Source organism: Schistocerca americana, chromosome 2, assembly GCF_021461395.2.
Source record: "Schistocerca americana isolate TAMUIC-IGC-003095 chromosome 2, iqSchAmer2.1, whole genome shotgun sequence".
NCBI classification, from domain to species: domain Eukaryota; kingdom Metazoa; phylum Arthropoda; class Insecta; order Orthoptera; family Acrididae; genus Schistocerca; species Schistocerca americana.
In genome coordinates, this window is record NC_060120.1 from 504,958,441 (window position 1) to 504,972,039 (window position 13,599).

The following is a 13,599-nucleotide window of genomic DNA, read 5'->3' on the forward strand; positions in this document are numbered from 1 at the left end:
GCTCCTTTTAAATTAAATATACTGTGCAGCATTGCAGTTAGGATTACACTATATACAGTTTCTGTTTAACCACTGCACATTGTGTATCTTCTGTTCCTTATTGCACCATCAAATAACAGTTACGGGAAACATTTATGTAATTCGGACTGGGACTCACATCGTTTATTCTGAACTGGCAATTACCCATGGCTGCCCTCGCATATCATCAGTTTTGTTATGATGTGACACTAAGTAAGCAACTGTACATGCAGTAATTTCATTACCCTCATGTGTCTGGATGAGATACGCGTTTTAAACAATTGCCGTTTTGAGCGGCGATTTTCGCTAAGCCATCAACCATTTCCTTATGTTTAATGTTAGCCATGGTGTGCGTTTCGCGCCCTCCCCCTCCACCCCCCCCCCCCTCCCCGCTAATGGCGACCCCGTCGTTCCATTTCCCAAAAGCACGACGAATCGGCGGCACGCGCTGCGTCACTGCAAACCGGTGCGTGCGAGGGTTATTGACAGCAGCGAGCATCCGTGCATTGTGCTACTCAAGTACCTGTGTATCATACAGTATGGATATTACGTGACAGATTCTTATTTTTGTAACATAGTTTATGTTCGCTGGTGTAAAAAGAAAAAAAGTTCTATCCCCTACTTCACACTCGTAGGGGGCATTTTTTTCTTCTTACTTTATAAGCTCTCCCTCATGGTTCAATGGTATCTCCACACCAAATTTCATCGAAATTGGTTCGGCAGTTTAGTTGTGAAAATGTGACGAAGTCCATTTCGCATTTAATAATATCAGTTTGGAAGAATGGATTAAACGCTTTGAGGATTAATGTTTATGGAATACTCCGTCAGTTCTCGGATGAACATAGACTTATTGAGTAAACAGTATTAATGACCCACAAAAATACTTATTTAGTAGTTCGTTAAGAATTGGCTATCAGCTTCTTAGGTCATCGTCAGATAACTTAATATAATACAGGTTGTCCCACAACTTCAGCGAGAGTTCATATCTGTACATCGATCATTATACAAAGATTACGTTCACCATTTTATTCATATGAAGCCTAACCCACTATCCACTTGTATGACATATTTGGTTTATGCATTCGTATACGGTAGTTTTAATATCTGAATATACCATAATATAAGATTTATTTGCTCAGATTCTCTTTGGGTATTACGTTATGCTTGCGTTTTATAACGAGAGTCATAAAATATCACATATTTTTGTAACAATCTTTGTAAAAGCATGAACCCTCGTTGACGTTGTGTGGATTATCTACACTATTGGCCATTAAAATTGCTACACCAAGAAGGAATGCAGATGATAAACGGGTATTCATTGGACAAATATATTACACTAGAACTGACATGTGATTACATTTTCACGCTGTTTAGGTGTATTGATCCTGAGAAATCAGTACCCAGAACAACCACCTCTGGCCGTCATAACGGCCTTGATACGCCAGGGCATTGAGTCAAACAGAGTTTGGACGGCGTGTAAAGGTACAGCTGCCCGTGTAGCTTCAACACCATACCACAGTTCATCAAGAGTAGTGACTGGCGTATTGTGACGAGCCAGTTGCTCGGCCACCATTGACCAGACGTTTTGAATTGGTGAGAGATCTTGAGAATGTGCTGGCCAGGGCAGCAGTTGAACATTCCTTGTATTCAGAAAGGCCCGTACAGGACCTGCAACAAGCCGTCGTGCATTATCCTGCTGAAATGTAGGGTTTCGCAGGGATCGAATGAAGGGTAGAGCCACGGGTCGTAACACGTCTGAAATGTAACGTCCACTGTTCAAAGTGCTGTCAATGCGAACAAGAGGTGACCGAGACGTGTAACAAATGGCACCCCATACCATAACGCCAGGGGATACGCCAGTGTGGCGATGACGAATACACGCTTCCAATGTGCGTTCACCACGATGTCGCCAAACACGGATGCAACCATCATGATGCTGTAAACAGAACCTGGATTCATCCGAAAAAATGACGTTTTGTCATTCGTGCACCCAGGTTCGTCGTTGAGTACGCCATCGCAGACGCTCCTGTCTGTGATGCAGCGTCAAAGGTAACCGCAGCCATAGTCTCCGAGCTGATAGTCCATGCTACTGCAAACGTCGTCGAACTGTTCGTGCAGATGGTTGTTGTCTTGCACATGTCCCCATCTGTTGACTCAGGGATCGAGACGTGGCTGCACGATCCGTTACAGCCATGCGCATAAGATGCCTGTCATCTCGACTGCTAGTGGTGCGAGGCCGTTGGGATGCAGCACGGCGTTCCGTATTACCCTCCTGAACCCAACGATTCCATATTCTGCTAACAGTCATTGGATCTCGACCAACGCGAGCAGAAATGTCGCTATACGATAACGCGCAATCGCGATAGGCTACAATCCGACCTTTGTCAAAGTCGGAAACGTGACGGTACGCTTTTCTCCTCCTTACACGAGGTTTCACAACAACGTTTCACCAGGCAACGCCGGTCAGCTGTTGTTTGTGTATGAGAAATCGGTTGGAGACTTTCCCCATGTCAGCACGTTGTATGTGTCGCCTCCGGCGCCAACCTTCTGTGAATGCTCTGAAAAGCTAATCATTTGCATATCACAGCATCTTCTTCCTGTCGATCAAATTTCGCGTCTTTAACACGTCATCTTCGTGGTGTAACAATTTTAATGGCCAGTAGTGTATTTGGTATTAACTTATCTGATGATGGGCTAGGAAGCTGAAAGCCGCTTCATAACGAACTATGAAATAAATATTATTAAGAAACATTAATACCGTGTATTCAAGCTTTTAACTTTTTGGCGACTGTATAAGCACTGTATTCATTATGTTGGACCATATTACTAGAACGTTTCAACCAATAAAGACAGTTTCACAAATGATACAGGTCAAACGTCAAAGAGTTAACAGCTTTTTCAAAGGGTACTCATGGTTCCCTATGACGGGTTAAATTCTACAAACGATGATTCGATTTTGATGAAACAAAGCCTGTATGTTGTAACCCGCTACACTGTAGCTACCTGAGAGACCCCCATGAAAATTCATTCTGTAGTTTTAGAGCTTAGCGTATTCAACGGAGAAAGAGACGCGACGGTTTTAGATAAATTTTAAATCACAGTACGATATTGCTGTGCCTGTGTTATTCGGAATTACTATTACATGCATCCATGTCAGAAGGAACAGGCATTGCGGCTGCTACAGTCGTCATGAAAAACTTGAAATGTATTCGCAGTTACGAATATGTTCCGACGTCATCTATATAATGGAACGACGACAGTGAAAATTTGTACCGGACAGGCGACCGCACGCGATAAGAGGGAAGTCCACGTTCGAGTCCCGGACCGGCACAAATTTTCGCTGTCGCTCCATTACACACCTGATGGCAGTACACATTCACAAGTGCTGTGCCCCTTTCCCCCTCCAGCACCAACACGACAGGAAGCGGCGGCGACGACTGCCCACGACCCGAGACAACGCTCGAACGCGATGCGCTAGTAGAAGGCAGGCCCTGTCTTGCGACAGAGCGTTTCGACATGTCTTCGGTTACAACGACTGTCCGCCAGGGAGCTCTGAGGGGAAAAGTCGCCACCACTCACAGTGGCAAGAAGTATTACAGCTTCCAGGGCATCCCTTATGCCAAGCCGCCGGTTGGCCCACTCAGGTTCAAGGTTAGTAGTCGAGTTTTAAAGTCAGCTGACTTGTCTCACCGACGCGTCTTTATAGGAACTGTAGTAGAGTCAGGTGTTCTTCTTTCAAGAAAATGATTGAACAGATGCTATTATGCGGGTTTTTATGGCAACTTAGAAGTTACAAACCGTCTTCCAAGACAGTACAAGTACTCCATACTCCTCAGGTCAAGCTCCCTTCACCCTCCCCACCCCAAAAGACTGTCGTGTGAACCCCTTGCCAGTGGGTAGTCTTTACTCAGTTCTGTAAAACGTAAACATGTTTTAAGTGATGGGTATTATAACGAAAATGAGGCCTACAAAATTTTTTCTTTGGTGTCATTATCTTAAATCTTACCACATTGTTGTACGTAGGACCCTTCGTACATTGTTAGATGCAGGTAGTGTGACGTCTCCAATTAAACGATCTTCCTTTGAATGTGGTTGGCAGTTTAACAGCCGGCCGTTGTGGGCGAGTAGTTCTAGGCACTTCAGTCCGGAACCGTGCTGCTGCTACGATCGCAGGTTCGAATTCTGCCTCGGGCATGGATGTGTGTGATGGCCTTAGCTTAGTTAGGTTTAAGTAGTTCTAATTCTAGGGCACTGATGACCTCAGATGTTAAGTCCCATAGTTCTCACAGCCATTTTCGACAATTTAACAAATAATATTATCCGTAAACGTAATTTTCGTGTGTGAAATTATTCGATGACTACATTTTGCGATTACTTACACCTGCTTTCGAAAATCCTTCCTAACCTGCATTCTCGTGTGTTTTTGGTAAGCACACAAAATCACTGCACATATTTGTGGATTTTCAGTCTTAAATTACACATTTCCACTTTGTTGCTGTGGTTTACAGTCCAGAGACTGATTTGATGCAGCTCTCCATGCTGCTCTATCCTCTTCATCTCCGAATAACTACTGCAGCGGACATACTTCTGAATCTGCTTAGAGTGTTCATCCCTAGGTCTCCATTTACGATTTTTACCCTTCACGCACCTCTCCAATACTGAAATGATGACCGCGCGCGAGCGCGCTTGTGTGTGTGTGTGTGTGTGTGTGTGTGTGTGTGTGTGTGTGTGCGTGTGTGTGTGTGTGTGTCTTTAACAGTTCCTTTCGCGTTTTCATTAGTTTGCCATTGCATAGTATACTGTAGTCGTTTAAGGATATGTTACCCTGTGGCCATGCCTTCTGTATGTGGAAATTTTTTATTGTAAGTTTGTAGCATAGGCTATGGCTGGATTTTCGTATTTTTAAGTCTATTTTAGTTGGATGATAGTTGTGGGCTATAAAGTCGTCAGCAAATGTGATATTGATGCTGTTACTTTTAAGAACACTGGGGTGTCCTGAACAGTTCCTCGGCAATGGCACACTAGCTGGATGCACAGCACTCAGTAGCAACAGTAACACTGTCTTTTGATTAGTAGAGATGTATTATTTACTTTCGAAATTCCGCAAAACATGTTTTTTTGTCTGAATGATGCATGTTGTTTAAATTCATTACGTCCTTGTTTTTTGACTCATCAGTCTTCTGGTTTGATGCAGTCCGCTACGAATTCGTGTTGTGTGCCAACCTCTGCCTCTCAGGACAGCACTTGCAACCTATGTCTTCAATTATTTGCTAGATGTATTCCAATCTCTTTCTTTCTCTATAGTTTTTACGTTCTACAGATCTCTCTAGTACTATGGAAGTTAGTCCTTGATGTCTTAACATATATCCTACCATCATGCCCCTTCTTTTTGTCAGTGTTTTCGACTTATTCCTTTCCTCTCCGTTTCTGTGCAGGACCTCCTCATTCCTTACCTTATCAGTCCACCTAATTTTCAACATTCGCCTGTAGCACCACATCTCAAGGGTTCGACTCTCATCTGTTTCAGTTTTCCCATCGTCCATATCTCACTGGCACACAATGCTGTGTTCCAAACGTATGTTCTCAGAAATTTCTTCCTAAAATAAGACCTTTGTCTGATACAAGCAGACTTCTCCTGGCCAGGAACGCCCTTTTCGCCAGTGCTAGCCTGCTTTTTATGTCCCCCTTGTCCGTCCATCATGGCTTATTTTCCTGCCAAGTAGCTGAATTCCTTCGTCTATTTCATAACTCTAATACTGATGTAAAGTATCACACTGTTCTCATATTTACTACAATCCATAACTTCCGTCTTTATTCGATTTACTCTTAATTCATGTTTTGTACTCACCAGACGGTTCATTTCGTTCAACACATACTGTAATTTTTCACTGAGGATAGGAACGTCATCAGCGAATCTTATCGTTGATATCCTTTCATCTTGAATTTTTAATCTCACTCTTGAAGCTTTCTTTTATTTCTGTCCCTGCTTCTTTGATGAATAGATTGGACGGTAGGGGCGAAAGACTACATTCATGAATTTCATCCTTTTTAATCCGAGCAGTTCTTACTTGCTCTTACACTCTTACTGTTGCCTCATGGTTCGTGTATACATAGTATATTGCCCGCCTTTCCCTACAGCATGTGCCTTTTTTTCAGAATTTCAGGCCTCTTGCATCATTTTACATCGTCGAACGTTTTTTCATGTCGAGAGATTCAATGAACGTGTCTCGATTTCTCATAAGTCTTGCTCCTATTGTGGACCGCAACGTTAGAACTGCCTCTCTGATGTCTTTATCTTTCCTAAAGCGAAAACGATAGTCATGTAACAAATCATCAATTTTCTTTTCCATTCTTCTCTATATTATTCCAGTCAGCAAAATGTAAACATGAATTGTTAAGCGGATTGTGCTATAAATCTTGCTTCGATTCTTTCTATCTTGAGGATCGTATGAATGGTGTTTTCCCGAAAGTCTGATAGTATATCGCCAGTCTCATACATTCTACACACCAACATGTATAGTCGTTTTGATGTCATTTCCTCCAATGATTTTATAAATTCTGATTGGATATTACCTATCCCTACTGCTTTGTTTTACATTAAGTCTTTCAAATATCTTCTAAATTCCAACAAAGGATCCTCCACCTCTTGCCTATCGACTCTTGTTCCTTCTTCTATCTCTCCATTAGATAAGCCTTCCCCTCATAGAGACCCTCAGTATACTCTTTGCACCTATTCGCTCTCTCTTCTGCATTTGACAGTGGAACTGTCATTCCACTCTCAATGTTACCGCCCTTGCATATTTAATTTCATCGCAGGTTGTTAAGACTTTTTTATATGCTACGTTTGTCCTTCAGACAATCATTTCTTTTTCGGTTTCTTCATGCTTTTATGCAGAAATTTCGCCTTTAGCGTCCCTAAACTTACTTTTTATTTCGTTCCTAGGAGACCTGTGTTTCTGTACTTCTGAATTTCCCTGAACATTTTTGTAATTCCTTCTTTCATCGATCGGCTGAAGTATTTCATCCGTTATCCACGGTTTCCTCGCAGTTTCCTTCATTGTACTTACGGTTTTGTTTCCAACTCCCGTATTCTGTATTCGAGCTTTTGTCTCCCACTGCAGGTATTACCCCCACACTTCCACGACCACCCTGATAAATCCTTGATACCTGAGGATGAGTTCCCTCAACCAATTTCTTCTTTTAGTTAAGTTGTGACGTAAATTAATTTTTTCCAAAATCCGATTCAGTATCTCGCCATTTGTAATACGATCCACTCATGGTATCCTCATTTTTTTTTTTTTTGCTTCTTTCCTCCCCCAATGCTATTCCTTCGTGTCACCAATTGTGCTTTCATGGACCATAATTAAGTATCATTTATAACCCATGTAAGCAAGCTGGACATAGCAGCAATCACAATCAATAGTAATAAAATACTATGCAGAACTATCTTGACCACCCAAAAGCACTTTTATTCGTTATTACCGGTTTCGACCTGATGATGATCATCTCCGGACCATACGTCAGGGATGACATATGGAGATGGTGACACGGAAGAGGAACTGTGAATACCACCCACTGAATCGACGACATCAGTGAGTGGTATCCACAGTTCCTACTCTGTGCTATCGTCTACACACGTCGTCAGTGGAGTATGGACCAAAGATGTTCCACATCGGATTGACAAAAAGTGTTTCTAAGTGACGAGTACTGTTCTGTGTTATACTTTATTTGATGTCGTTGCTTATTTGTACTCGTGGGTTTTCTCATAATGAAATAATAATATTGTAAATTTGAAATAAATTTAACATGGTCGTTTCTACAATAGTATAAAGTGATAAAATTACTTTAGTACGAAATGTGGTTAACTAAAAGTAGTTACAATTTACTCTAGGTTGAATAAAGTATGTGTCTCTACACTCTGCCTCTGTGAGGCAGACCGCGAAGACCCCGCGGTCCGTAGTGTCTAGTCGCACGACGAGGCCCATACAATGGGCTTAAAGTGAATTTGCTACAGCTTGTTTATAGAAGTGACAAAACCTTATGGTTATTCATCAAGTTTTATAAAGTTGACTTGGGACATGGCTTGTTTTAGGCAAACATTTAAATAATATTTTATGTAAGTACTACACGTGGCATCCTGTAGGATGACCATATCTAATATAATTTACTAGCACATTATAATATTAATTTTTTCCAGGTTCTGAAGAAGACGTTATCAATAACGTTGAAACCTAGGTAAACGATAAAGTTAACCTGCAACTGTAGGCTGTATATTCTTATATAAACAATATCAGTTGCTGTCGCTGCATAAAAATGTTAAAAAAATGTTAAAAATTACCCTTAATATTTATGCAGTTGCTTCTCTTTCCTCCAAACGCCTCTTTAATTTCCCTATAGGAGGCTTCAATTTTTCCCTAGTTATGCAAGCTTCTACAGCCTCCTCCTCCTACTCCTCCTCCTCCTCCTCCTCCTCCTCCTCCACCACCACCATCGCCTCCTACTCCTCTTCCTCTTTCTCATACCCCTCCCCTGCATTCTCGAGATAGGAAGCCAGCATCCTTTGGTCAGACAAGGGATTCAGAAGTGCAAGGACAAGGCTTCTTTGGCATCCCAGGGGTCTCACCCCCTCCTTCTCACTCCAAATCACAACCAGTTTTTATGGATGTCACCCCTTCATCAGCGACGATCACTGACCCAGTGACATGACCTCCGTTGGCTTGTTTTTGTCTAACCTGGACTCTTACCACATAACAATCGAGTGAAACAGCAATGGATATTGCCGTCACCTACTGGAAATACAATAACTTGTTACCTCTTATTCTACATTCTGTCCTGCTGATCAAGAAATGCACTTTGATGATACCCACCTCCAGCATTTTGTGGTTATCAGGTGTTTTTGTTAGAACCATGCCAGCCCTGAAACAGCATCTGGAAGGGTCTGCACTTGGGGTCACACCAATGTCAGCAGTGACTGGCTGCCCCTTAGTACCAACAAGGAAGCGGTAGTGGCACGAGTGCGAATGGCCCCACCATTTGCAAAGCCTACCTCCACCCAGGTAGCCAACATTTTTATGTTGGACTGCCTACCTTAACACAGGAAATCCCACCCCCATATCTCCTCCTCCGGGATGTCAGTGAACACCACCCCGTGTAAGTGGGTGCAACTTAGCTGTCAGAGCCACTCATGGCACCTTGTCCGTCATCGAACTCATTTTCTCCTCCACTGTTCTTGTGGCTCCACTACACTGGTCACTTTTCGGTGAGTCTATCGTTCCCCTACCGCAATCAGGCGGAGGGGCTTCCATGTTGGATATTCTGCAGAGCTAGTTGGCCTTTATATATATATATATATATATATATATATATATATATATATATATATATATATATATATATCTGCTGTACACTTCGACACCTCTCTCCAGGAGGTGGTCACACAAGACGTCTCTGACTCTATTCTTCATGCTGCTGGCACTGCTATGCCCATATCTAGAGGTCGTCGTCGTCGTCGACCGATACTGTGGTCGGCGGAGTACATAGCAATCGCTATCCAGGACCACTCAGAGTTGCTGCAACGATTAACGATTTAAATGACACCCTTAATAGACTAACCTTATCGCTTTTAAGCATCTCCATGCTAAGACTCGCTGCCTTATTAACCAGAGGTAAAAGGAATTCTGGGAGCGCTGTTTCCTACCTGGGGGCAGAATCATCTTCATACTACGTTTGGTCCAATCTCCATAGTCTTCGGGACTGCCAGTGACAGTCAACTGTTCGGGGTCTTTTCCTACGGTGTGCTCCATAAGTTCTTGCAGAACACTTTGTGACAGCATTGGCTTCCTCTTCCTATTCTGCTATCCTTCTCTGTCAGAAACAATGAGTCGGAGAAACCTCCCTCTGTTTCAACCCCACCAAACTGAAGCCTATAAGGAATCCTTCACTGAATGGCAATTATTGTAGGCTGTTGTTTCTTCACATGACTTAGCGCCAGGCCTAGATTCCATCCACAGCCATTGATCCAACACTTGGACGTTACCCAGAGCCAATATCTTCTCAGGGCTATACCCACACTTAAGCTTGGGGAGAACGCGACATCTCTCGATAGCTACCTGACCAATTTCCTTTGTAAACTGCTGGAGAGGATTGTTAGCTTCCTGTTAGGTTTGATTCTCGGGGCTTTTGTCCCCTAAACAGTGTGGCTTCCGGGAAGACGATGTACAACAACCATTTACTCACACTGGAAACAGCAATCTGACAGACTTTTGTTAAAATCTGATACCTTGTACAGTCTTCTTTTGCCTACAGAAGGCGTACAACAGAGGTTGGCGCCATCACATTTCGGTTGGCCTCCATGACTGGGGCTTTTACGGCCTCCTGATTTTAACCCATAATTTTTTATCTCACTAGCTCTTCCAGGTTAGAGCTGGCACTTCACTCAGCACCCCTTGGATCTAGTGGAATGGTATCCCGCAGGGTTCTCACCCTCATGGCCATTAATGTGCTTGTAGCTTCGGTTGGACCTCTGGTTACCCTGCCACGATTTTTACATGTGGTACAGCTCCCACTCGGTAGCATCTGCTGAACGCCAGCTTCAAGGCACAATCCAACAAACCTCTTTATTGAACCTTTCACATGGCTTCCAGTTTCCTTCCTCCAAAACAGGGGTCATGCAGTTTTGCCATCGACCCACAACGCACCCTGATCCAGAACGTAATTTAGGCAGCAAGCGCCTAGCTGTTGTAGGACAGTCGTCTCTCTTGGACCTTATTTCAGATAGAAAGCTGACCTGGTTTTCCCATATTCATCACCCAAAGACTACCTGCATGCGAAAGCTTAATGCTCTCTGCCTCCTGGCCCACACATCTCGGGGTGCTGACTGCGCAACTCTGTCATCTTTACAGCACTCTGGTATTATACGGACTAGATTACAGTTGTCAATAGTGTTTAAAATTCTTCTGGGTATTACCGCATCATTGCTCAAAACTAACAACAATAATAAACTAGTAGTGCCCTGAGGAAGGTCGTTGCAATTAGGCCGAAACATCTGTTTTAGTTTACTATTGTTGTTAGTTTTTAACAATGACGCAGCACAATACCCAGAAGAATTTTAATCACTATGACACCGGCCGCGGAAGCCTACGTTCGTATACAGTTGTCAATTTTATAGCTCAGCAGTTCCTTCAACTCTGAAACTACTTGATCCTGTTCATAATTATGGGGTGCATCTGGCTATTGGTCTCTTTCGCACTAGTCCCAGCGACAGTCTCCTAGCAGAAGTGCGGATTCCCCTTCTACAATACGATGGAGCCAACGCCTGGTTCCTTACGCAATCGTCATTCGACGATTCCCTGTCCTCTTTCAAACGAGGGTCGTCTCCTTCCTGGTAGCCACCTTCGGGTGGTATTGCCAGTTGGAATGCATCTCATTTTCTTCTGTTGTGATCTCCATCTACACTCACAGAAATGTGGCTCCTGTATATCTTCCCCCTCTTGGATGGTGTCTAGACCACGGATTAGGACCAATCTATTCCAGGGTCCTCAGGTCTCTGTCCCCTATCCTATTTTGGTATCTTGTACTTTCCATTCTTGAAGAGTTCCAGGATACTACCATCTTCTACACTGACAGTTCTAAAACAATAGATGTTATGGGATACGATTTTACGTCTCCTACTGGGATGGAACACTATTTACTGCTGGGATCATGTAGTGTGTTTACAGCACAGCTGCAAGCCATACCACGGCCCTCCAATTTGTCACTCAGGCCTCCATCCACAGTGTTTCAATATGTACCGACAGAATGAGCATCCTGCAGGCTATAGATCAACGCTACTCTCGTCACCCTTCGGTCTCACTATCCATGACCTCTCTGTCCTTGGCCATGCCTTCTGCTCACTTGTCTTTCTTTTGGTCCCAATTTATGTGATCATTAGAGGGAATGAATTGCTGTTTATATAGAGGGATAATTTTTGACCCCCATGTCCTTTCATGGTTTCAGATGCAGTTATGCTGATAAACACCAAATCTGTCTTTGCCCAGAAGTAGAATGACATCTGGTGCACTACGGCACACGGTAATAAACTCTGCACAATCAGGGAGACTACTACAGTTTGGCACTCTTCCTTCCACTCCTCTCAGGAGGAGTCCACTCTTTCACTCTGTCTAATCACTGATCATAACAGGCTCAACCATTGTTTCCTCTTGCGTAAAGAGGCACCCTACATGAAAGTGCCTTTTATTTTCAGTAAGTTTTCACTTTACTCCTGGAGCAGGACAAAGTGGTTGTTGTTGGGGCTTCTCTTCACGTTTTCTGAGTCTGAGACCAATGTCAGCTCCCCCTTGCGTAGATCGCTCTTCTATCTTTCTAGTGTGTGTGTGTTTTTAGCTTCCTCGCTTTATACACTTCTGGAAATGGAAAAAAGAACACATTGACACCGGTGTGTCAGACCCACCATACTTGCTCCGGACACTGCGAGAGGGCTGTACAAGCAATGATCACACGCACGGCACAGCGAACACACCAGGAACCGCGGTGTTGGCCGTCGAATGGCGCTAGCTGCGCAGCATTTGTGCACCGCCGCCGTCAGTGTCAGCCAGTTTGCCGTGGCATACGGAGCTCCATCGCAAACACTGGTAGCATGCCGCGACAGCGTGGACGTGAACCGTATGTGCAGTTGACGGACTTTGAGCGAGGGCGTATAGTGGGCATGCGGGAGGCCGGGTGGACGTACCGCCGAATTGCTCAACACATGGGGCGTGAGGTCTCCACAGTACATCGATGTTGTCGCCAGTGGTCGGCGGAAGGTGCACGTGCCCGTCGACCTGGGACCGGACCGCAGCGACGCACGGATGCACCCCAAGACCGTAGGATCCTACGCAGTGCCGTAGGGGACCGCACCGCCACTTCCCAGCAAATTAGGGACACTGTTGCTCCTGGGGTATCGGCGAGGACCATTCGCAACCGTCTCCATGAAGCTGGGCTACGGTCCCGCACACCGTTAGGCCGTCTTCCGCTCACGCCCCAACATCGTGCAGCCCGCCTCCAGTGGTGTCGCGACAGGCGTGAATGGAGGGACGAATGGAGACGTGTCGTCTTCAGCGATGAGAGTCGCTTCTGCCTTGGTGCCAATGATGGTCGTATGCGTGTTTGGCGCTGTGCAGGTGAGCGCCACAATCAGGACTGCATACGACCGAGGCACACAGGGCCAACACCCGGCATCATGGTGTGGGGAGCGATCTCCTACACTGGCCGTACACCACTGGTGATCGTCGAGGGGACACTGAATAGTGCACGGTACATCCAAACCGTCATCGAACCCATCATTCTACCATTCCTAGACCGGCAAGGGAACTTGCTGTTCCAACAGGACAATGCACGTCCGCATGTATCCCGTGCCACCCAACGTGGTCTAGAAGGTGTAAGTCAACTACCCTGGCCAGCAAGATCTCCGGATCTGTCCCCCATTGAGCATGTTTGGGACTGGATGAAGCGTCGTCTCACGCGGTCTGCACGTCCAGCACGAACGCTGGTCCAACTGAGGCGCCAGGTGGAAATGGCATGGCAAGCCGTTCCACAGGACTACAT

The 13,599-nt window shown here is 44.6% G+C and overlaps 1 protein-coding gene across 1 annotated transcript in view; it reads left to right on the forward strand.

The window, feature by feature from the left end:
• The first annotated feature begins 3,506 nt into the window (after positions 1 to 3,506).
• LOC124595160 (esterase E4-like) overlaps positions 3,507 to 13,599 on the forward strand; it is a 93,082-nt gene continuing 82,989 nt past the window's right edge. The window contains exon 1 of the mRNA XM_047133770.1: positions 3,507 to 3,669. Within this exon, the coding sequence (XP_046989726.1) occupies positions 3,535 to 3,669 (135 nt within the window). The 5' untranslated portion in view covers positions 3,507 to 3,534. The remainder of the gene's footprint in view (positions 3,670 to 13,599) is intronic.